Source organism: Lynx canadensis, chromosome D1, assembly GCF_007474595.2.
Source record: "Lynx canadensis isolate LIC74 chromosome D1, mLynCan4.pri.v2, whole genome shotgun sequence".
NCBI lineage: Eukaryota > Metazoa > Chordata > Mammalia > Carnivora > Felidae > Lynx > Lynx canadensis.
The window spans coordinates 38,009,611-38,035,616 of NC_044312.2; the positions used below are offsets into that span (position 1 = coordinate 38,009,611).

At 38.5% G+C, this 26,006-nt stretch overlaps 1 protein-coding gene across 5 annotated transcripts in view; it reads left to right on the forward strand.

Moving 5' to 3' along the window:
* The window catches only part of MTMR2 (myotubularin related protein 2), a 119,117-nt gene that overhangs the window by 30,026 nt on the left and 63,085 nt on the right, over window positions 1-26,006 (forward strand). For 4 of the 5 annotated variants that reach the window (XM_030330836.1, XM_030330838.2, XM_030330841.1 and 1 more), the window contains one exon: window positions 10,465-10,570. In XM_030330836.1, coding sequence (XP_030186696.1) covers window positions 10,465-10,570 — 106 coding nt within the window. Of the gene's footprint in view, window positions 1-1,967; window positions 1,985-10,464; window positions 10,571-26,006 lie in introns of those variants that run through there. The other variant, XM_030330840.2, reaches the window with a different exon arrangement.

The window sequence follows — 26,006 nt, forward strand, 5'->3', positions numbered from 1 at the left end:
GTTTTAGGTAGTTAAAAGCCATATTTGGTCAGAAGAGAAGACATTTGGAGAGGAGATTAAAAAATACTCAAAGCGGAAAGTGGGAAGAGTCTAACATCATGAGAATCGGGTTTGGGTAGCCAGAGTCAATGGAAGCATGAGCTAGAATTAGATATGGCAGAGAGCTCTGACACTCTGAAAGCTGTGATGCTGAGATTTGATTTGATGAGGAGGCAGCTGGGGGCCAGTATAAGCACCTTTGTCATAATAAATGCAAGTGCTAAGGAAGTGTTGGAGAGATGCTTGAGGAAAATTCTTCTTGGAGGTTTGAATATAATAGAGAGAGATGAGACTAACATCCCTGAGTGATTGTAGGCATGAGCTGGTTCCGGCTTTTTCACCAAGTTTTATTGGCTAGAATTAGACATGAAAATGGGAAAAAGGGGCACCTGGGTGGCTCAGTCTGTTAAGCATCTGATTCTTGGTTTCAGCTCAGGTCATGACTTCACAGTTCCTGAGTTCAAGACCCCTGTTGGGCTCCACACTGACAGTGTGGAGCCTGCTTGAGATTCTGTCTCTCCCTGTCTCTCTCTCTCTCTGTCCCTCCCCTGCTCATGCTGTGCCTGTCTTCTCTCAAAATAAATAAACCTTAAAAAATTTAAAAAAAGAAAATGGGAACTAAAAATTATATTCAGTGTGAAAGAAAGGAAAGGAAGAAGAATGGAAAATACAAACTGTTTCTTCTTGGAAATTAGTTTGTGCAATTGGAATAGCTGTTAAGTTGAGGTAAACAGTTTTGGGAAATGTAGTTACTTCTCTGGAAAACAAAAATAGGCCAAATGAATGAATATTCAGCTTCTACTCTTGGTTTTCTCAGAGAAGCGTTCTTCTTCCTGTTACTATTTACATACTCTGGATCTGGACAACGCTGGCTCTGTCACTTATTAGCTGTGTGACTTTGGGCAAATTACTCAGCATATCTTTCTTTTTTTTTTTTTTTTTTCAACGTTTTTTATTTATTTTTGGGACAGAGAGAGACAGAGCATGAACGGGGGAGGGGCAGAGAGAGGGAGACACAGAATCGGAAACAGGCTCCAGGCTCCGAGCCATCAGCCCAGAGCCTGACGCGGGGCTCGAACTCACGGACCGCGAGATCGTGACCTGGCTGAAGTCGGACGCTTAACCGACTGCGCCACCCAGGCGCCCCCTCAGCATATCTTTCTAGAGCACTTAAAGCTATTTTTAAGAAACTGAGAGAAAAACCCAGGGTCACGTATTTCTTAGTTGATGCTGTCAGAATGATAACCTAGCCACTGTATTTCCATCTAATGATATTTCCATCTTACACCACTGCTTTTAAGACTGCTGCTTGTCACAGCGTGGTAGCTGAGTTCAGATAAATACTGGGTTCCTAAGCTTACTAGTAGTTTTTTCTTTCTTTTTAAGATTCTAAAGCTATGATATTTGAATTTTTTAAAGAAGTTTTCAAGTATACACAAAAAGAGAGTTGTACAATAAGCCTCTGATTACCCATCACCCACATTGAAGAGCTGACCAAGAGTTTGTCCTATTGCTGTATCTTTTTTCCTTGTTTTCCTCCTAAACTATTTTGAAGCAAATCATGTCTTCAGTGTGCGTATTTAAAAGGTATAAACATTTTTCCACATAATCTCATAATGACACCTGAGAGTATTAGGAACGGTTCTTTTTCTCATGTAAGGTTCCTCCATACCACGTTCCCCCAGTTGTCTAAAAGCTATCAATTTGTCATATAGATACAAAAGCCAGACATTACAAATGATTATAACCGTGAAGCCTCTTAATTTACAGCAGTTTCCCTCGATTTAATTTTGCTGTCCTTGTCCATTTGCAGACTTTTTCTATAGACCATCTCTCTGTGGTTTATTTACACGTCGTCTGTACCTGTGCTATCCAGTGCATTCGCCATTAGCTACCTGTGGCCGTTGAGCACTTGAAATATGGCTAGTCTGAATTAAGATGTGTTGTGAGTATAAAATCCACATCCGATAGTATGAAATAAAGAATGTAAGTATCTCATTAATACCTTTTTATATTGACTACATGTTGAAAATGGTAAAGATTATCATTGATGACATCATTAGGTCTCTTCCAGTGGGACTCTCTGTCCATTTGAATACTTTTTAGAACTTCATATCTTATTTTGTATGGAAGGAAAATACTGTTTTTGTTTTGTTTTAGAGAGAGAGAATGCACACAAGCACATGTGTGAATGGGGGAGGGCGAGAGAGTGAGAATCTTAAGCAGGCTCCTCGCCCAGTGTGGAGCTCGACCTTTGCTCAATCTCATGACCGACGATGACATCATGACCTCAGCTGAAATAGAGTTGGGCGCTTAACTGACTGAGCCACCGTGGGTGCCCCAGAAAAAAAAGTACTGTTAAATCAGAAATCTTCCACTTCAAAATCCAAGAGAAACTCCTTTGGTGACTTTCATCTTCTGTGACCATCAGTTCAGGGTTGCTTCCAAAATACAATATAAGTCAGGGCAGCTTAAATCACAGTAATTTATTTCTCTCAGTTCTGGTGGCTGGGAAGTCCAAGATCAAGTTGCTAGATGATTCAGTCCTGATGAGGGCCTTCTTTGACTGGCTTACAGGTGGCTGTCTTCTTGCTATGTCCTTGCATGGCCTTTCCTCCTTTCCTCAGTGCATTTATTGTTTGGGGATGGGGTGGGGGAGGGGAAAGACTGAGGCAGGTGAGGGATGCAAGCCTTCTCTCTTTCTCTTCTTATAAGGCCACCAATCTTAAGAGAATAGGACCCCACCATTATGATCTCATTTAACTTAATTACCTCCTGAAAAGCCCTATCTCCAATTACAGTCACACCAGGGGTTAAAACTTCAACATAAGAATTTGGGGTGGGGGCACCATTCAGTCCTGAGTGATGACAGGCTTCATTTTTAAATGGCATTCACAGTGTCAACGCGTGTGCTTCTATAGCGATGGTAATATTCATTTTTTAAAATACTTTAGCATAACAGTGTCCAAGAGAAATAATTTCTTATTTTGTAAATACCAGGTCTTTAATGTTAGTTCCTGCTATTTTACTCCCTTAGCAAATCTTTGGTTACAGTCACTGGGGGAATTTATATTCTCACTTGTAATATGTCACAGCTGGAATAGTATTAATGAGAGGTGACCCAGCACTTTGCCATTACGAATGTATTTATTCACTAATCTGACTTGGGGATAATACATGTTACATGTACAGTGATATTCCTTTGTCATAAATAACAATAACCAACACTTACATGTGCCAGATATTCTTTTTCAGACACTTTACATGTTTATTGAGAGCAAGGAAGAGGAGAAACGATCTGTGCTAAAGAAAGAATCTTGGAATAGTATACAATAACAAAAGTATCTGAGAGGAGCTTGTAAGTGAGTAAATGCAATAAAGTATACAGGTCTTATGATCAAAATACATACAGTGTACAGTAAGGGAGATGAATGGGGGCAAAGTGGGCATGGAAGTGCATGGAGGCCATTGCAGGTAATGTCAGCAGGATTAGCAAAAGACAGAGGTATGAAATTGCTAGAAAATACAGGGAATCTGCAAGCCATTCCAATGACTTCAGATGAATAAAAGCTATAGCTGGTTATATAGAACAAGGGCCAGATCATGGAAGACTTCAAGTGTTATGTTAAGGAGTTTGGGCTCGATTTGGGAGGGATTGAAGAATCACTGCAAATTTAAGTTGGGGAATGATACGATCAAATCTCCAGTTTTGAAAGGTCACTTTGGTATTCGTTTGGGATGATATTTGGGTGTATAGGAGAAATGAGACAGGTGATTTGCTATAGTCCAGGTAAGAGATGTTGAATTAAAAGAGTAAAAATTAGGATGGAAAAACGGATGCATTTGAGATGATAGGGAGGTAGACTGTATACAACTTCGGATTGATTGGATGTGATGGGTTGCTGAGCACTGCTGAGCACTCATGTCCTAAGGGGCCCCAGTTTGAAGATTTCTTCTATTAGTAGCCAAGCTTTAGCACAGGCGAAGACAGATCATTATATTGATTCAAATTTAGGGATTAACAGAGCAGTGATGGCCAACGGATAGGATATAAGGTGCTGAATGTTTGCCAAAGAGATTTTAAAATATTGCTATACATTTTAGGTTGGATGGGGAGGCAAGCGAGAGGCAAAAAGGAGAGCAAAAAAGCATGAATGATAATGACAAATGGAGGGGTTGAGGGATGAGTTGTCCCCATTGTGTTGAAGATTAGATGAAGGGAAAGTTAAGAAAGTGAGATTTCTGGAAAGGATACCATCAGTCTGTGGAGAGAGATTGGTTTCCTTGTGTTTAAGATTACCAAGACTGCGTAGTTCCCAGAAATGATGAAGTCCAGGGTGTGACGAGAGAAGTGCATTGCTAAAGTGGGAATGTGGGTGAGGGATGTAGGAACTGAGGAGTTTCGAGACAGGTTGTCGCTGGTTTATCCTTGTGGACCTTGAAATTCCCATGATGATGGCTTTGCAGCAGAGAGAAGCTCTGAAGAAGAGGAAGTAAGGCAACTGAAAAAAAGTTCTTAGTGAGTGACGAGGAGTAATGAAAAGGTAGGTGGGTGACAGTAATAAGGAAGCTGTATAGCCAAATGCCAGGAACCTCAGAAGAAGCCTTTTACATAGGAAGGTGGAGAGGTAATACTAGTGGAGAAACATGGGAGTGGAGCTGGGAAAGTGCTGGTTTCACCTTCGGGTTTGTTAGATGTGGGGGAAGAGTGTCTAGAAAAGGCTGCAGGGCGGTGGGTTCCCGGGAGGAGGTGTCAGCTGGGGCACAGAGAAGGAGGGAGAATTCTATTGAGGATGTGAGGCAATCAAGTCGCTCTGGGATACAGATTCTGGTACAAAGGTTAGGAAGCGTTAGTAGCTGAAAGAAGACCTGAGCCGGGAGAATGGACAGAGGAAGCACATAGTCCAGAAGACCTGGCATTTTTGAAGAGAGGCTCAGGCTGACAGGGGCGGCAAGAATGTTCGGGCAGACTGCAGTGAAGTTTGCGGGCCTAGGAAAACCGAGGACTAAAGTGGTGGTGGTGGTTACTTGATGAGGTTAGCAGACTGCAGTCTTTGCTCCGAGTTCAGATGCCTTGCCAGTTACAAGATTCTTATCCTCTAGCAGCTTATAATTTAAGAAAGAGATGGCCACATAACCAAAGAACTCTAGTCTAATGTGGAAAGTGTTAGGTGTGATTATAGAGTAGAGGCAGAAGTCTGTGAAAGTGTAGAGGAATGGGACTTTAGTTCCAGCTGGAACACCAGGGGAAGACTTCTTGGAAAGCTTGCTTTTCAACTGGGTCTTAAAGAGCAGGTAGGATGTTAATAAAGAGATGGGGACAAAGAGACGTTCTGTTTTGGAATAGTGTGAGCAAAGACATGAATTCAGGGAAATAAAGAGCTTGTTTGTGGAACGGCTCATAAAAGATACACAAAGAAAGTTGGACTTCAATATGGAGCAAAGGAGCAGTGGAAAAGAGTAGTGGTCGTTAGATTGTATTATACCAGTGGCCCTTGACGGTCAGAAGCACTCGTAGAACCCATCTGACGAAGAAAAGCTAACTGAAAATAGAGCTCTGCATTCTAGGGTATTTGTGGCTGCCTTCAGTCTGAGTAGCCGTAAAGGGCAGCACTTCCTGTTTATACCAAGAGAACTTTTAATGGTTCTGGGGCGTGTGTGTGCGTGTGCGTGCACGTGTGTGCCATAATCACAAGAACAGCACTAGGATATATACCCTACTGTGGTCTCCTCCAGCCTCTCATTACTTGCCTGGGGATTGAAACCTTTTGTAAACTGGTTATATTGAAGTACACATCAGTGCTGCTTTACATATAACATTGTGCATCATAGTATCTTCTCTGAAAGAAGTTAATAATTAAAAGCTGTTTGCCACACGTTTGCTTGAAAGACTGATTCTTTGAATCCGAGACTACAAGTTATTAGTTGCAGAACTTATTTTTTTTTTTTGTTATTTTATTTCCCTTAGATTTATTTGCTTCATGCTTTGGCTTTAAAGAACCATTTGCTTTCTTAGTGGGACATGCTATTATATCTTCTCTGTCAGAATGATTTTTTCTGAGTAATATACTACCCGTAGTTCCAGATTGGCTTATTGCCTTTATTTTGTCTGTTCTCTCAGGTCAACTATGCATAAGAAGTAGTACACATTTGAACTTGGCCAAAATAGACTTTATGAGGTGTTGCTATATCATTTAGAATTGTATTTGGCTGTATAGAATATAAAACTCCATTGCAGTGATTTAAGAAATTGAGCTTCATTTTTTTTACATGACAAAATTACACAAGTAGGGAGTTGGTGTGGATTCCGCTGCTCAGTGATACTATGAGGACTTTCTGTTCTTCCCGTTGTTTGGCTCCTTGTTCTCAGCAGGCCAGCATGTTGGTCATGTTTACAAGATGGCTGCAGTATTTCCAGCCTTTACATTCTTGCTCCAGGCAAGACAAAATGGGAAAGGTTCAGGACTACCCTGCTGTTTCTGCTCTCCTTTATTAAGAAAATAAAAGGTTTCCATAACCATTAGCATGGTTCTTCTTAAATTCACTGACCAAAATTGTGTCCCATGGTTCTCCTAGTCAGGAGGGAGCCCAAAGGAAGCTTGTTATGTTGGGCTGGGCACATACTGCCCTCATCAAAGTCAGGAAAAACAGAGGTTCGTATGTACATGGAGTAGGCAACAAATCGTATCTCTCAAAGTACTGTGCCAAAGTTTGATTATTTTACCTGTTACTTTAATACAGATGGTATTTAATTAATCAGAAGTTGGCTACAACAACAAAAAAATAAAAGAGGAGGAAAGGAAGAAAACATTCTCAGTCTGTCAATTTCTCTTTCCTTACATTATAAAAAACTAGATAATAGAATTTCTTATGGCTGCTCCTTTGTGTAATATTATAGGTTCTTGGGTGTAAATAAATAACAACCACAAATCATACCTTGAAATAGTTAATAAAATAAATATATGTTTGCATTTGAAAAAAAAATATTATGAAGTGCTTCCACTGGAATACCGTTTTTAATACATTTAAATGGATTTCTTTTGGGAGAGATGATTTTCACATTGTATAAATATACAAAAGTGTTTTGCAGATGGCATGATCTTATACGTGGAGAACTGTAAAAGCTCTACGAAAAAAACGTTAGAACTAATAAGCAGATTCAGGAAAGTTATAGGATAGAAAATCAACATGCAGAATTCCGTTGGGTTTCTATTTACTAACAATAAACTCTCCAAAAGAGAAATTAAGAAAACAGTTCCATTTCAGCAGCATCAAAAAGAGTAAAATACTTAGGAAAAAATTCAACCAAGAGGTTAAAGACTTGTACAAAGAACACTATAAAACTGTGATGGAAGAAATTGGAGACACAAATCAATGGAAAGTTATCCTGGTGTAATGGATTAGAAGAATTATCTTAAAATGTTCATGCTAACCAAAGTGATCTACAGAGTCAGTAGTATTTTCTATAAAAAATTTCTATTTTCTATTTTCTCTATAAAAATTCCAGCAGCATTTTGATAGCCTGAAATCAGTGTGTAACCACAAAGCCCCAAAATAGCTAAAGCAGTCTTCAGCATGAAGAGTAAAGCTGGAGCCATCATACTTCCTATCTTCAAACTGTACTACAAAGCTATGGTTATCAAAACAGTATGGTACTGGCATTAAAAAAATAGATACATTGACCAGTAGAGCTGGATAGAGAGCCCAGAAATAAAACCATACACGTACAGTCAACTTATCTTTGAAAAGGGTGCCAAAAATGTATAGTCATTTTGCTAAAAATGGGTATCCACAGGCAAAAGAATGAAATTGGACCCTGATATTGCACGATACATAAAAATCAACCCCAAATGGACCAAACGTTTAATTATAAGGCCTGAATCTGTAAAACTCCAAGAGGAAAACAGGGGAAAGGCTCCTTGGCATTGGTCTGGAGAATGGTTTCTTGGATTTGACACCACTAGCACAGGCAACAAAAGCAAAAGTAAACTAGCAGGATTATATCCAATTAAACAGTTTCTCTACATCAAAGGAAACAACAAAATGAAAAGTGACGTAAAGGATGTAAGAAAATATTTTCAAACCATGTATCTATCTGTTAGGGGGAAATGGGGAGATTCTGAGCAAAGGGACAACGTTTAGATATACAGTGGAATAGTTCAGGGACCTCATGTATAGCCTGGTGACCATTGTGAGGAATATTGTATTGTTTACTTGAAATTGCCAAAAGGATAGATCTCAAATTCTCTATACACACAAAAAAGGTAACTGTGTGAGGTGATGAATGTTGAAATTAGCTTGATTGTGGTACTCATCTCACAGTGTATACATACGTCACATCATGTTGTACATATTAAGGCATTGTACCTACACTATTTCACAATCATGCCTCAGTAAGGCTTAAAAAAATAACAGTAAAAAATGAAGTGACAGTTTCTTTTGGAGGAGATGATTTTCCCATTGTATAAATAATGTACTTAAAGGCAGGTTTATGGTGGACAAATTTTAAAACAAAAACGATTTTTTAAAGTTTCTTTCGAGACACAGAGTGTGTGTTCACGTGCAAGCAGGGGAGGGGCAGAGAGAGAGGAAGAGAGAATCATAAGTGGCTCCCCACTGTCAGCACGGAGCCTGATGTGGGGCTCGAACTCAGGAACTATGAGATCATGACCTGAGCTGAATTCGAGTCCAATGCTTAACTGACTGAGCCACTCAGGCACCCCAAATGTGTTTTTTAAGTATCACAATCTCAAGATGGATTCTTTTATCAAAATCTAATGAAAAAATTTTTACTTTTGGTGTGAGAAAGACTTTTAGTATGTTGGGAGTGAAGCTTGAGAAAATATATTTTTTATCAGAACTTAAGCTTCAGTTCAAAGTGCCTGAAATTTCTCCACCATTGGTTTTTCTTACTTTGAATAATTTTAACTTTCTTTTAGTGGTAAGAGGAAATGATGTGAATCATTCAGTTTTTGGCATAGGTATATTTTCACTGTGTTTTGGAATTTAACGAACATAATACATGTTAACAGTATACATAGGCACTGAAGTAGATTTCGTGGAAAAGGAAGACCCAGCTCTCCCTTTTGGGGTGATTAAAATGTAGGAAAATGTATATGCCTTAGGTCAGTATACAGTTGGAGAATAAAAGTAGAGCGTGATTACTTAAGGTAATGGAAGAAGTAGATAGGCTTGTTTAAAGCATAGAATTTGATTTAGTGGTAAGGTAAAAGGTGCAAAGACAAGCTCCTCTTTTTGTCTTTAGCTTCTGTTCTGCTTATCCAGCCCTGCTGAACTCTTTGTAGTTTCTCAGAGTGTTCTGTGTTCTTTGATTATTCTACACCTTTGCAGTGCTTTTTGTTTTTGTATGTTTTTGGAATTCCCTTACTTGTTTTTCAGCTTGGCAATTTCCTTTCTTTCAATAACATCTCCTCTGTCACATCTTCCCTGATCTTCCTGAGTAAAGTTAGGTTCCTCCTTCTCCTTTGTCCCATTTTCCCCGTTTCTGTCTCTCTCTTTGTGTTTGTAATGTGTTAACCTCGAAGGTAAAACTATCAGTTATATTTCCAGCAAAATGGGTTTATTCAGAAATGACAGAGAATTGCAGTTTGAGACATGCAAGTTATGGCAAAACCATAGGCAAGTCCAGAGAACAAAGGAGAGGAATGAATGCTCTTTTATATGGAAAAGGGGGCTTTAGGAGGGGCTGTTCCAAACAGGAGGGGCTGTTATAAACAGAGAGTCCACTGGAGTAAACTGGGTTTTGAAGTGTAGTGTCTTTGATTGGCCTACTTGTGACAATCACTCTTTGGCTGGGCTGTTGCCAGGCAAGGAGATCATCTTCCTCCTACTGGGGTGGTAAAGGATAGGCTTCTTCTGTTGGGAATTCAGAGGGCTGCAAGGAGTGGTAGGGCACGAGAGTTCCACCTTCTGGCCTCCCGACTCCATTTTAAATGAGGCTTCCTTTATTCAGTTTCACAGTGGCCGGTGTTCTTATCACCACGCACCATTTACTTATTTGTCTTTGCCACAGCTTGTGAACTTCGTGAACATGAGGATTATATATTTATCTCCAGATCCTAGTGCCTGGTGTAATGGTTTTGCACATTGGATCATTCAGTGAGTGTTTATTGGATGAGTGAATGGATGGTTGAATGAAAAGAAAGAATTAGCCCCGAGTTTATTTGGGAGTACCAGGGAAGTCTGTTCAGAGGAAGTGTGGTAAGAATACTTAACCCTGCAGGTATGGAGAGTTTGTAATTTACCAGTATTCGGAGATAAGATTGAATAGGCAATGTAGGACAGGTTGGCAATGAAAGTTTTAATACATAATGGAGTAATAATTAGTAAAATTTCTGAAATCATGTTTTAGAGCTCCCCTTTTTCAAGTATGTTTTTCAAACACTGTGCTTTTGTATTTTGTAGTGCTTCCACTTCTCATTCAGAGAATTCAGTGCATACAAAATCGGCTTCTGTTGTATCATCGGATTCCATTTCAACTTCTGCAGAAAACTTTTCTCCTGATTTGAGGGTATGTATGCTGCTTTTATGTTTTGATGTGTCTTGTTAGCTGTTTGTTGCCAACACTATGAGTATAGCCTCGCACTAAGTACACAGGAGGTCTTGATGGAGCAGCCTCCCAAGACGTCAGGCTTTATAAAATATCCCAGAGCAGCCCAGCAGATTTGGAAGTCTTATTTATTTGCCAAACAAAAATGTATAATTTATTTCTACATTTGATAACTTTTTAGTTCTTTGCCAAAAGATACTTAGTGGATTTTGTTGTGGTATAAAAGATTGTCACGATTACTCCCTTGCTGATTGGCCAATAATAGCTAACATTTTATTGAGTACTTACCATATGCCAAGTGTCCTTCTAAATGCTGTAATGAAATGTCTCTTGTAATACTTCTTTCAATTCTGTGAGGTAGAGACTATTTTCATTATCATTCTGCAGGTAATAATAGCTCAGAGAGATAAATAACATGTCCAAAGTCTCATCGCTAATAAATTCTGTGGCTAATATTCTAGCTCATGTAGTCCAGTTCTGGAGCTAAGTCACTTAAATATTATGCGATAGTTGCTACACATCTCGCTATAGTTTAAATACTCTTCGATTTGTTCAGGGTCTTGTTGCTATGAAATTAATCACATCAGTGATATCCCGTAGCATTTTGTACGTTTTTGGATTCATCTGCTTTTCTACAACTGTTTATCTATGAATGATAGAGCAAATGAATTTCATGTGCAGTGCCGTCCCTTAATGCTTAGAATCTTTTTATTCCGATCAAGTGGCTGCTTTCCCAGTGGTTATACTTCCCAATTTTAATGAGAACATTGTTTACATTAATGAAGTCATTTGTTGGTGAGCATATACTGATACTGTATCTTTTCCTTATATTTCACTTTCAGAACAGAATCCTACAAATGTAAGAATGTAGGTTATAAACGTCTGTAAAGACTACTGCTTATTTGTCCTTATCTATCTTTTGTGAAATGTCAGAAAATAATAGCTTGAGTATGACATGACTTTAAATATCACTAAAAATAATAGAGATTTATCTTTATAATCTGGATATTTATTGTGCTAATTATGAAGGCTTCATAATATTCTATTATTTTGACACATAACATACATTTAAGGCAGGGTTCATCATTAATAATGCGGGATATAAATCCATCATTCCCTGTCCTTATTTGCTATTTAAAAATACATGTGTTTTATATATATATATATATACATACACACACACACACACACACACACACACACACACACAGACATACACACCTAACTTTTGTTTATTCATTATGTTAATGCAAATCCACTGTGGGCCTATAGGCCTCTTGATAATTTTGAATTTTTTTGGCCAACTTCTAGGCAGATTGTATTAGTTAAAAACACCCTTTGTTTTTAACTTGTATTGTGACTGGTAAAGAACTCAGAAATGGGAGAAATGTCACTTAGGCTTCTTGATATACTTAACATTATTAATATTACATTCTACCTGCTGTTTCTTGCCTGAAATAAAATACAAATACATGGTTCCGAATAAACCATTTGTGTGTTCTTGTGAGGATTTAGTTAAACTACTTGAGTGGGTACATATGTGAATTGCATCGCTTCACAGGATGCTGACAGATGGCCTCTGCTGTCAGCTTCTTTGCAGACAGGTCCCCTGTCATTTCCTCACACACCATATGTATTATAAATAAGAGTGACTGACTTACATTGGAACAAATGAGGGTCATAATGTTAATCTGTATGTTAAATGTAATTTATTTCTTATTCTTTTTAGATACTTCTTAAAATTTAGAGCAGTTTTGGATTTACAGAAAAATTTCAGAGATAGTGTGGAATTCCTATATACTTGACACTCCGTGTCCCCTATGAGTAATACACTTGTATGGTACATCTGTCAAAAATAATGAACCAGTGTTGAAACATTGTTATTAACTAACGTCCATACATTTTCCAAATACCCTTAGTTTGTACCTAGTTTTCTTATTTTTGTTTTAGGATCCCATCTAGGATATCACATTACATTTAGTTAGTCATGTCTCCTTAGGTATCTCCTGGGTGAGACAGGTTTTTAGACTTTGTTTTTGATGATCCTGACAGTTTTAAAGAGCACTCAGGTGTTCTGTGGAATGTTTGATATTTTATCCACTATTAGACTGGGGTTATGTCTTTTGGGAAAGAAGACCACAGAGGTAAAGAGCCATTTTCATCACATCATATCAAGGGTACATGCTATCAATGTGATTTATCACTGTTGATGTTAACCTTAATCACTTGTTGGAGGTAGTGTTAGTTAGGATTTTCTTTGCAAAATACTTTTTCTTTTCTCTTCTTTTTATACTATACTCTTTGGAACGAAGTGCTATGCACAGCCCACATTTAAGCCCACCTTGTTGTCAGTGGAACATCTACATATTTTTCATAATTCTTCTACATGGAGATTTGTCTCTTTTCTCTCATTTATTGCTTTATGCAATCATTTATATCAGTATAGACTCGTGGATATCTATTGTATATATATATATATATATTTTTTTAAATTTTTTGATTTTTTTTAATGTTTATTTCTGAGAGAGAGAGAGAGAGAGAGCACGAGTCGGGGAGGGGCAGAGATAGGAGACCCAGCATCTGAAGCAGGCTCCAGGCTCTGAGCTGTCAGCACAGAATCCGATACAGGGCTCAAACCCACAAACCATGAGATCATGACCTGAACCGAAGCTGGACGCTTAGCTGACTGAGCCACCCAAGCGCCCTTCTATTGTATATTTTGAATTGCAGTTCAGTACTACTTTGTTGCTCCAATTGTTCCAGCTCCAAATTAGGAGTTATTTCAGTCAGATCTTGTGTCCCTTTGACATATTCCCATCATGTTTATTTCTTCTTTTGTTCTGAGCTGTTCTAGTTTACTAAGGAAGCACTACAGGATGCTCCAGGCTCATCTTGATATTTCCTAAAATTATCCATTTGTCAAGGAGCCCAGGTTTCTTTGTTGGAGAATGGTATTGGAAACCAAAATCTGGGCACTAGGTGTGCTTACTTCCTTGTTTCATTTTATAATTTGCCAAAAAGGAACAAAGCTCTTTTATTTTCTTTCTGAAGCAAAAGCTCATTTGCATGCATTTTATTTGGAGGTAATATTGTGGATAGGGTGATCACATATGCACATCTGTCTGGAGTAGGCTTATTTTATGCCTGTTTTCCCTTCAGATTTAACCGTAGACACAAAAATGTCCTGAATTATTGACTTTCTCAGTACTATGGGGTACCAAGGGTATCTTTTGAATTTATACATCACCTTCATGACAGTAGGAATTATCTCCATTAGTGCCTTATGAATTTAGCGTCTTTCACAGTTAGAGGGTCCCTCAGAATTTTTATGAGATGAATGAACTGTACTTTCCATAGTAGTGTGTAGGCTGCCTGTTACCCTATTCCCTCAGTTTTGTTGTTGTTGTTGTTGTAATGTTTTTGTTTATTTTGAGAGAGTGCAAACAGGGGAGGGGCAGGCGGGGACAGAGGATCTGAAGCCGGTTCTGCACTGACAGCAGCAAGCTTGATGTGGGGCTTGAAGTCATGAACCATGAGATCATGACCTGAGCCAAAGTCGGATGCTCAACTGACTGAGCCATGCAGGTGTCCCCCCTGTTCCCTCAGTTTGAAAGATATGTTTAGTTGTTAGTCTTCTTTTCAGGTGGGGAGGGAGAAGAATGATTAACATTACATCAAATGTTAGTATCCTTTAAAAAATGCAGCCCATGGGGCGCCTGGATGGCGCAGTCGGTTAAGCGTCCGACTTCAGCCAGGTCACGATCTCGCGCTCCGTGAGTTCGAGCCCCGCGTCAGGCTCTGGGCTGATGGCTCAGAGCCTGGAGCCGTGTTTCCGACTCTGTGTCTCCCTCTCTCTCTGCCCCCCCCCGTTCATGCTCTGTCTCTCTCTGTCCCAAAATAAATAAACGTTGAAAAAAAAAAATTTAAAAAATGCGGCCCAATTTTAGGTGTGTGCTCTTTTCAGAGGTGGGATGGGAAAAAGGAGGTGCTTCTAATACTTGAGAACATCCAGCTTGCTACTGATAATATGTATACATGCCTCATCTCATTTAACTTTCACAACAATCCTGTGAGACAGATATTATTACTCTGTTTTGGCCAGTGAGAAATCTGCTAATTCAGAAGAGATGAATTAAGTCCTGTGCTTAAAGGCACACAGCTCAGTGTTGTCCTTACGCGGTCTCAGGTTGGTCATATTCCTGTACAGCACATTACCCAGAGAGACTATCCTTCCAAGACTTGGCTGCTCTTTTCGAATGTGCAGTGAGATTTTCTTAAGTAACAAGGAATGTCTTTAATACATTTTTTGAGGTAGCAATAACAGCTTTTTTTTTTCAACGTTTTTTATTTATTTTTGGGACAGAGAGAGACAGAGCATGAACGGGGGAGGGGCAGAGAGAGAGAGGAGACACAGAATCGGAAACAGGCTCCAGGCTCCGAGCCATCAGCCCAGAGCCTGACGCGGGGCTCGAACTCACGGACCGTGAGATCGTGACCTGGCTGAAGTCGGACGCTTAACCGACTGCGCCCCAGGCGCCCCACACATAACAGCTTTCAATATTACTTCCTTAATACATGAACATTGCCTTCTGAATAATCAGAAAATGAGGCTTTTGTAATAAAAATCTGATCTCCCCCTCTCCCCAATTTTCTTAGCGGATTGATATTTTACTTTCAGTGTGTATACCTTTACTGGCCATAAGGTAGGAGTGAGCTAGTTAATTATAGGTGGACCCTAACCGGAGACAGCTGCGTGCTGTTCTCTGCCTGATCGCAGTGCGGCTCTACTCACGAGGTGAAGGGCTTGGTGAGGAAGTGATGGAAATCATCATTCACAGATGATCTGAAGTTGATTAACCTCTAGGCTCTGAGTTCTCCACAGAACCTCAACCATTTATCCCTGCCTTAATCCTTTTAAACTCCTTTGTAACAGCTTCTAAATAAGTATAAGCAACACCGTGCTTTGAAAAGCTAATCCAATTTCGTTAAAATCTAAAATCACATTGCATAAGTTTCTACTACAGGTGACACTTGCCTGAAAGGGTAGTGTGTTACTTGGTCCAGAGGTGAATGTGAGAGCTTCTGTAAGGATTTCTTACTGAAACAAGATTTGTTGCTTCTGCGCCAGTAAAGAAAGGGAAATTAGAGGACGTGTGGAACTGTACTAGACATCTCAAACTTGTATTTATCCATGTGCATTTCTCTTTGTATTTTTCATTTTTAGCCCACCTTGTTGTGGAAAAAGTCAGATACAGATAAAATCCAGTACATGTGTTTCCAAAAAATTGAGCACAAATTCAGCCTTTGTAAATTGAATCATGCTTCCTCGTGAATAATTGTAGAGTGTGTTCTCTTTGCCTCATTTGCTTTTCACTTTGCAGTGAACTTATTTAATTTAAAAAAACAAAAAAATAATTTTTTTCCTGCATTTTTTCCCACCCACCCCCCCTTTTTTCTCTGCCCCTCTTTCATACAAAAATTTTTAAACAAATCACTTTTTTTTTTTTTAATAAATCTGCAGTGTTTTAAATTAGGCTTTCTTTAATAAGAACATACTTTTAAAGTTTGACACGTGGTGGAATTAAGAACCTAGGAAGCTTGGCGTCTGGTTGGTTTATTTGCTGACTAAAATAATTTCCATGAAATGTAGGATTTTAAGATTCAAACCCACAGCTCTATTTATTTATAAAGTGCAATTTGTATAGCATTGGGTTTTAGTTAAAGTAAGTTCCTTAAATGGTGGTAATTAAAAGATAACTTGAACGTCGGGCTATGCAGCATTTTTTTTTCCTTTGTGATGGATGTGATAGGGCACTTATAAAAATGTTTATCTGTGATCCAAAATCAAATATTGAAATGGAATTGTATTTTATGTCTGTTATCCCTTTATTTTAGAAGGCCTGTTTGATCTTAGAATATATGTCATATGTTCTATATTATAAACATGTATATATATATATGAGGTAAAAGTTGTAAAATTCTAGGTTTTGTTTTTAGCCATTTGCCCTTATCTTACAATATTTAATAGGCTTAAATCAAGTAAATTTGATTATCTTTTTAAAATTTGTTATTCATATTTTCTTTATGAAACGAAGGTCAGAGATAATTGGATTATTTCTTATCTAGAATGTGTTCATGAATGTAGTATTGATATGTTCTGAGAGTATGCACATGCAGCCAGAATGAGTTACAACTCATAGAACAGATGTTAGATAGACAGTGAATAGTTGTCTATTACATATAATCATTTCAGTAGCCAGAGAAAAAAATGATTGAAGTTAGCACTTATTCATGATTAACACCACTACCCCTCACACCAGCATCAACTCTTGAGAACCTAGGAATTGAAAAGAACAACTTTAGCCAGATGAAGGATACCCATCAAAACTCTACAGTAAGCCTTATACTTAGTGGGGAAATGTTAGAAGCATATCCTTTATATGTATATAAGAAACCTGATGCTAGAATTCCTAGCCAGTGAAGTAAGAAAAGAATAAGTTATATAAGAAATGAAAAGAAGAAAGAAAGCCTTTTTTATTTACACATGATTGTCCATATGGAAAATTTAGGAAAAAATCTATATGTAAACTGCCAGCTCTGTTGCTGGATACAAGATAACTTTAAAAAGATAAATCATGCTTCTGAAACTTAGCAAAAATGTTTACACAGTGTGATTTTAAAAAGATTTCCAGGGAGCCCCCGGGTGGCTCAGTTGGTTAAGCGTCTGACTACAGTTCAGGTCATGATCTCACAGTTTGTGGGTTCAAGCCCTGCATAGGGCTCTGTGCTGACAGTTCAGAGCCTGGAGCCTGCTTCGGATTCTGTGTCTCCCTCTCTCTCTGCCCCTACCCCGCTTGTACTTTGTCTTTCTCTCTCTCAAAACTAGATAAACATTAAAATATTAAAAATAAATAAAAATAAAAAGATTTCCAGTCACAGGAGCAACAAAATTACATTACTCAGGGATACAGCTACTAAAAGATGTACAAGAACTTTATGGAGAAAGTTATAAACTTTGTTAAAGAACTTAAATCTAAATTAATAGATGAGTAGACACAATAGCCTGGAGATGTCAAATATTTTTACTATATGTCTGTTACTGCAATATAATTTCAAACCAAATTTAAAAGTTTGTCTTGCAGAAGTTGGCAGCTTGATCCTAAAATTTATATGGAAAGGTAAAAGGTCAAGATTACATAAGAGGAAAAATGAAGAGGGGGGATTCACTTAATCCATTGTAAAGCTAACATAATTAGGACAGGAATAGTTGAAGGAGACACATGACAAAGTTCAAGAATGATATTTTAGCAGTTCTGTATATATGACAGAGATGGTATAACACATCAATGGGGAAAGAATGAACTGTTTGGTAATCAGTGCTGAATTTTTTTTTTTAAATTTTTTTTTTCAACGTTTATTTATTTTTGGGACAGAGAGAGACAGAGCATGAACGGGGGAGGGGCAGAGAGAGAGGGAGACACAGAATCGGAAACAGGCTCCAGGCTCTGAGCCATCAGCCCAGAGCCCGATGCGGGGCTCGAACTCCCGGACCGCGAGATCGTGACCTGGCTGAAGTCGGACGCTTAACCGACTGTGCCACCCAGGCGCCCCCTTTTTTTTTTTTTTTAAATTTTTTTTTTTCAACGTTTAATCAGTGCTGAATTTGGTAATCAGTGTTGAAATAACAAAAAGTTCACACATACACAAACAATGAATTTATTAGATTAAAAACCTAAAATTGAAAATGAAAATTTTAAAATTTTAAAAGAAAATATGTGATAATATCTGTATAACTTGTATCAGGAATGAATTTGTAAATAAGACCTAGAATATTAGCCATAAAAGATTATTATTCAATAAAAAATAGATTTTAAAAGTTTTATTTATAGAAAAAATAAAAAGTTTTATTGTGCTAAAGTAGTAAGTAAGGACCTTTTCTTGTTTATTGATTATGTTTTTCTGACCTCTGTCTTATATTAAGGTCTACAAAGGCAGGAACCCTGGTTATATCCCTACTGCACAGAATAGTGCCTGAATAAAGGTGACTTAAAACAGCTATTTTATACTTGCAGCCCCTTGCAGCCTGGAGCTCCCTGGGGCACTGGAAACCTTGCCCTCTCATTTGCTTTGTTTCATTGGTGGAAAAGTTTGAGGAGCACCCCTAATTGAATGTCTCTTGGAACCACTTGTTAGCTACATCTGGGAAATGAAAGAAGGAAATTCTCTATTTTATTCAGAGTTCCAAATAAAATCTGTGCATTTGTTCACTAACTCACTGCACTCTCTTGAAATTTCTGGAGTGTTATGGGGAAACAGTGTATAGTAAGATGTGGTTTCTGCCAGCATGAAGCTTAGAGTCATGTAGCGGGAAAGGAGGTAAGCAAATCAGTGATTATTACATGATAGATACTATGAAGATCCCTTGGGAGCAAAGAGGGCAGAACATTCTAAAATATTCTAAAGCAGAACATTCTAAAGTTTATATTATAGGTAAATAAGGTGCTGCTGCATTTAAAAATGCTTATGAGAAAGTATTTGGATGGCATTTACAAAAAGAAGAATTTAAAGAAAAATAAATTTATTGGGTAAGAAAAAAGAATATACTATAAGCCCCTTGAGGGCAGACATGTTTGTCATATTTCCTGTTGTATTCTTAGAACTCACTATCTAGAATGTGGAAGGTACTCAAGAAAAATTTGTTGACTGAATCAGTAGAAGAGAATGAGAAATACAAAGTTATTTACTCATTTTCCTCTTTACTTTCCATTCTTTTTTTTTAAATTTTTTTTTAATGTTTATTTATTTTTGAGACAGAGAGAGAGAGACAGAGCATGAATGGGGGAGGGGCAGAGAGAGAAGGAGACACAGAATTGGAAGCAGGCTCCAGGCTCTGGGCCATCAGCCCAGAGCCTGATGCGGGGCTCGAACTCACGGACCGCGAGATCGTGACCTGAGTTGAAGTCTGACGCTTAACCGACTGAGCCACCCAGGCGCCCCTACTTTCCATTGTTAATAGTCCCCTAGTTGTTGTGTCTGGTAGGCTTGCCTTTCTCTGCTTCAGCTAATGCACCACCATAAGGCTAATCCTCCTCTGACATCACTTTCATAATATGATACCCTTGTTTAAAAATTCTTCAAGGGGATCCCTGTTTCTCTGAGAAAGTGGAGACTTTTAAGCCTTGTGTTCAGGGTTCTCCCTGTTTGGTCCCATCAAAGCTGTCACACTGTATGTCCATCTTTTCAGAAACATAAGCCCACCACTTCAGATAGGGATTCTTGTTATCGTCCCTTAAACATCATGTGCTCATTCCTACTTCCGTTCATGCTAGCTCACACATCTGGAATGTACTTCCTTCTACTTTTCAGTGAAACAGATCATGGTCAGTATGTTAATAATAGACTCAGCCCCATCAGGTGATTCCAGTCCATTATCTTTTTTTTTTTTTCCTGATAGGAGATATTTGGATAATAATCAGAAAATGTTGAAAAAAACTTTGAAGAAATTAGGAAAATTTGGAAGAGAAACAAGACAGAAGGCAGTCACTAATTCACCTCTGTCATCAAAGAACCACCAAAATCCACCTGAAAATATTCACAGTGGTCTCATATTCATCCTTAATAGGGAAATGATTTCAGTCCAAACTGTCATGATTTCCATTTACTGCAACTTTTCTCCCCAAAATTACCATTAACTCTCTTTTGTAAGATTTTGTATCTTTTATAACAACACTAGTTTTTTTTTTTTTTATTATACAAGTAGTATAATGAAATAAAAATTTGTGGGAAATAGAAATAGGATTAAGGAAAAAATTAAAATCACCAGAACTTTTACTACTCGTACTCTTAGTATTTGGTACACAGAGACTCTTCCATAAAAATTTCTACTTTAGGGGCGCCTGGGTAGGTTGGTTGGTGAAGTGTCTGACTCTTGATCTTGACTCAGGTCTTGATTTCAGGGTCTTGAGTTCAAGCCCTGCATTGGGCTCCATGCTAGGCTCCACACTGGGTGTGAAGTCTACTTAAAAAAAAAAAAAAAAAAAAAAAAGAATTCTACTTTGACATTTACAAGATTGGGTATCAGAGTAAAAGATCCTCAGCTCTGCTCACCACAAGTTTATGTTACCAGCAATTGGCTAGGCTCTAGTAAGTAATGTCTTGCCTACTGTACTCCATCTATGGTGTGTTCATTGGGTTTGTAATTAACTTGATGTGGTTTGAAGATATTATTAACCTCCTTAAGGCTTAAAAGAATAAAATCTCCAAATATCTTAAAATTTTTAGTAAAAAGAGCCAAATAATTATAATAGAAACATAATAGAGATTGTTTAAAAATTAGAAAGTATGAAAAGCTGATAAATGGGAAAGCATATTTAACATGTTCATGATGCAACAGAAATAATATTGACTGTATTCAATTGATATTGAGGAGATTAGGAAAAATGTATGCACCTAAAGGTTATTTAATTAAGTGGAATACTAATTAACATGGCGCTGATTCTGGAGAAGACAAGAAGTGTTTCAGACTTCAAGATTAAGCATAATGAAAGTGCTGCTGATAGAATTTCTGTTATAACACACACAAGATTCCATATAATCATCTTTATATAGAGAGAAAAGGCACATAAAAAGGTATTTGGTAAAATTCAACATCTATTTCAGGTTTTTAGAACTTTTAATTAGAAAAGAATAGGTAAATACTTATGTAAGCATCTTGCTTAATAGTAAAATATTAAATTAGTAGAAGTAGTCCTACTAAAGACCAAGATAAGATTACCTGCTATCATGCGTGTGTTATTTAACATTGCACGTAAGTACTGTCCAATGCAATTAGATAAGAGAAATGCATGGTAGGCATATTATTGAAAAGGAAGAGGCAAAATAAGCATATCTTTTACCTGGAAATGAAAATTGAGTGAAAATTATTGGAAACAAAAGACTTTAACTAAATGACTGATTATAAAAAGGAGTTTGGAAGTCATCAATCACTCTGTCCTAACAAGTAAAAAGCAGAACAAGTTGAAAGTCAACAACTCTTCTTAGATCCTTCAGAGAACTGAGGTCACAGGGCAGATAGCTGACCTCCAAATGGGACAGATGGGTAGAGCAGAAACCCACAAGCAGAAACCTTCTCAGGAACCAGTATCAAAACAACTGTAATTGATGAATTGCTGGGGGCTCAGTATGGACAAATCTGAGAGTTAAGAACTCCAGGGAACCCCTACACTAGTTCTATATACTTATGTGAGTTTTACCTACAAAAACCCTACCAGGTTCTCACACTGAAGAGTGAGAAAAATCTCTGTTGCTCCTCGGCAGAGGGAGGGGAAAAACAGCCAGTTTGAAATATGTTCAAAACATTCTGTTTTTCTCTCTTTTTAAAAAAAATTATTTATTTTTAGAGAGAGAAGGGGGGAGAGAGGAGCAGAGAGAGAGAGAATCTCAAGCAGGCTTTACGCTCAGTGCAGAGCCTGATGTGGGACTCGATCCCAAAACCCCAGGATCATGACCTGAGCCGAAGTCAAGAGTTGGATGCTTCAACTGACTGAGCCACCCATGCACCCCCAAAATGTTGTTTGTTTGTTTGTTGTTTGGATAAGGCCTGCCCTTGAGAGAAACTGTTTTACTAGCCTATCCTGCCTGATTTTGTCAGAGCCTACCTGACCTGGGAGAAGGGAAATACCCAACTCCAGCCTCCTCTAGTCTTCTGCCTGGGGGAAGAGAAATACAAATTCTAGTACCCCCTAGTCAGCCACCTTCAGGGTTGGGGAGATGTGGGTGTGGGGACTTAAGAACTTGTGAGTGTCACAACCCAGGGGCACAAGCTCACTGAAAGACTGACAACTATAGGACTTAGTCCTAGGACTACAGAACACTTCCCCTCCCACCTCCACACCTTACCACCACATCACTGAAGGCCTGCGTATCAAGTACTTTTTACCTAGTCGTCATGTCCAACTTTCAACAAAAAAATAATGGACATACTAAAAGCCAAGTTTGATATGTAAGAATCAACAGCTTTCTCTTATGAAAATACTTATAAAATATCAGGGAGGGAAAGATCCTATTTATAAGAACAATTAAAAAATATAAAATATCCAAGAGTAAACTTAAGGTATATGTAGAAATTTTAAAACTCTGCTGAATAATATAAAAGAATACTTAAATGGAAAGACATACCTTGTTGTTTGACAGAAATGCTCAATAGGGTCGCCTGGGTGGCTCAGTCGGTTAAATGTCTGACTTCAGCTCAGGTCACGATCTCACAGTTTGTGAGTTCAAGCCCCGCATCGGGCTCTGTGCTGACAGCTTGGAGCCTGGAGCTAGCTTCTGATTCTGTGTCTCCCTCTCTGTCTCTGCCCCTCCACAGCTCACGCTCTCTCTCTCTCTCTCTCTCTCTCTCTCTCTCTCAAAAATAAATAAAAATTTTAAAAAAATGCTCAATATTTTTCAGATTTTAATTTTTGTTTATTCTGTAAGTAATATGGTTAAAACTGACAGGCTGATTCTAAAATTTGTAATAACAAAAGTCTGGAAACAATAGAAAATGTCTTTTGGTGGGGTGATGACTAATTTATATGTTTTTAATTGAATACTATGCAGTCTTCGGAAAACAGAGGTGGATCTCCATGTGTTAATGTGAAAGTATATTCAAGGCAGTTAAAAAAATCAAGAGTCAAACAGTGTGTATAAGTGCCCATCTGTTGGGAATTGTTGGGGGGAGGAGTAAAGAAGCTGTGGATACACAAGGAGGTAGTATTAATTAGAGGCAAGTAGAATGGAAACGAGGAAACATGTTTGGAGGCTCTTTGAATGATTCCAAGTGAAAATTGATAAAGGACAGGTACTAGGATGTGGCTGTAATGTGTTAAAGCTGCCTGAATGTTGCAGATCAGGGGGAGGTAGAAGTCAAAGATGATGGCCCCAGATGTCAAACCTGGTGACAGATTTTGGTTTCCTTCTTTTCTGATGCCCGTCCTTTGTACACTTTCCTATTCCTTTCTCCTCAGCCAAAGAGGTGACCACAGTGTTCCCTTCAGCCCTCGTTCACCTCCCAGCTCCCTTCTTCTTTCTTCCTTGCGCTCTCTTTTATTCTCATAGCTCCAGCTGTTGTTTCTTTATGGATGACTTCCACCCCTTGTCTCTGGTCCTGATCTCTTTCTCAGCCTGCGATCCGTCATGTCAGTTGCTTGCTGTGCGGTTGCTCTAGGATGCTGTTATGTTGTGATCATAATCTTAGGACAGTCCTACCTCTGTTCAAGTTCAGCTGCTGTTGCAAGGTGTATGCCACCTTGGAAAAGTTGCTTAACTTCTACAGGGGGCAGTTACTCCATTTATAAATGGGAATAGCACTACTACTTCTCTTCTGGGGTATTAGAAACACTAAATGAATAATGATCTTCTAAAAGCAGTACGTTAACTAGGCCAGTTCATGATATTTTCCTTGGTGTGAGGCGAAATGAAAGTAATTGAGATAATATTTTATCGGTCTACTTATCTACTTCTGTTTCATTTTTGACAGATATTCTGTTACGAGCCATCTTTTATTGAGGAAAGACTGTTCTGTATTACAAGAGTATATCCTCCTAACTTTTTGGTTTTAAATATCTGTTTTCTGTTATAAAATGATGTTGCTAATGGTTAGTAGTCATTATTGTGGTTCTTTTAGTGTTCTCAGTTATAAGAAAATAGTCGTATTTTCCCCTCCCCCGTCTAATACCCTGCAGCCGTATAATACCCCTCCCTCATCTCCTGTTATTTACATGGTGTATTAATTTGGCACATTTGTTACAACTGATAAACCAATACTGATACTTTATTCTTAGTTAAAATCCCTAGTTTACATAAGGGTTCACTCTTTGTGTTGCACAGCTTGTGGGTTTTGACAAATGTATAGTGACACGTTTCCACCATTACTGTATCATGCATAGTAGTTTCACTGTCCTAAAATGTCTGTGCCCCACCGATTTGTCTCTCCCTCCCTTTCACTGAACCCCTGGCAACCCTTCATCTGTTTACTGTCTACATACATTTGCCTTTTTCAGAATGTCATATAGTTGAAATCCTCTAACACATAGCCAGATTGACTTCTTTCACTCAATGGTATGCCTTTAAGGTTCCTCTGTTTCTTCTTTTGTCTTGATAACCCATTTTTTTTAAAGTTTACTTAGAGAGAGAGAGAGAGAGAGAGAGAGAGAGAGAGAGAGGAGAGAGCACAAGTGGGAGAGGGACAGAGAGAGAGGGAGACAGAGAGAATCCCAAGCAGACTCTGCTCAGTGTGGAGTCCAGTGTAGGGCTTGATCTCACGACCCTGAGAGATCACGACCTAAGCCATTATCCAGAGTCAGTTGCTCAATTGACGGAGCCCCCCCGGTGCCCCCCCACCTTGTTTTTAAGTAAGAGAGAGCACGAGCAGGTGAGAGGGGGAGAGGGAGAGGGGGAGGAGGGGAAGAGAGAGAGAGAGACAGACAGACAGACAGAAAGAATCTTAAGCAGGTTCCATGTTCAGCATGGAGCCTGATGTGGGGCTTGATCCCATGACCCTGGGATCATAACCTGAGTCAAAATCAACAGTCAGAGGCTCAACCAACTGAGCCACCCAGGTGGCCCTCATTTTTTTTTTTTTATTACTGAATAATGTTTCTTTGCATAGATGTACCATTGTTTGCTTATCCGTTCATTGTATGAAAGACTTTTTGGTTGCTTCCAAGTTTTCACAGTTATGAACAGCTTGCATTCAAAATTTGATTCAAAGGGCACCAGTGGCTCAGTCTGTTAAGCATCCGACTTCAGCTCAGGTCATGATCTCGCAGTTCATGGGTTTGAGCCCCGTGTTGGGCTCTGTGCTGACAGCAAGGAGCCTGGAGCCTGCTTCAGATTCTGGGTCTCTTTCTGCTCCTCTCCCGCTCACACTCTGTCTCTCTCTCAAAAATAAATAAACATTAACAAAATTTTTTTTAAATTTGATTCAAGATTCAAAGTTGAAAAATTTTCCTGATATTAGGTGTATTCATTCTTAGGGCTTCTATAACAGAGCACTGCAAACTGAGTGGCTTAGAACACAGGAATTTATTTTTTTCACAGTTCTGGAGTGTGATATTGTGCTATATATAATAGGAAATATATATTTTGGTTTTCATTCTCAGCTCCTGGCCAGAGCTTCTAAAACCTTTGTAATTTACTAAGTGATAAAAGCCATAGGAAGATCTTTTATTCTAATACTTGGTTTCTGTTTCTGGTTCCTGAAGCAGTCCCAGAGTGATAAAAGTGAAAGGAACATCTTTTGTTATAACACACCCCTTTCAGCCATACTGAGTTAATGTTAGCCAGGTGACTTTTGGAAAGCCTCTAAGGATGGGGGCCTCATTGTCAGGGGGAACCAAACCTCACCAAAGCAACT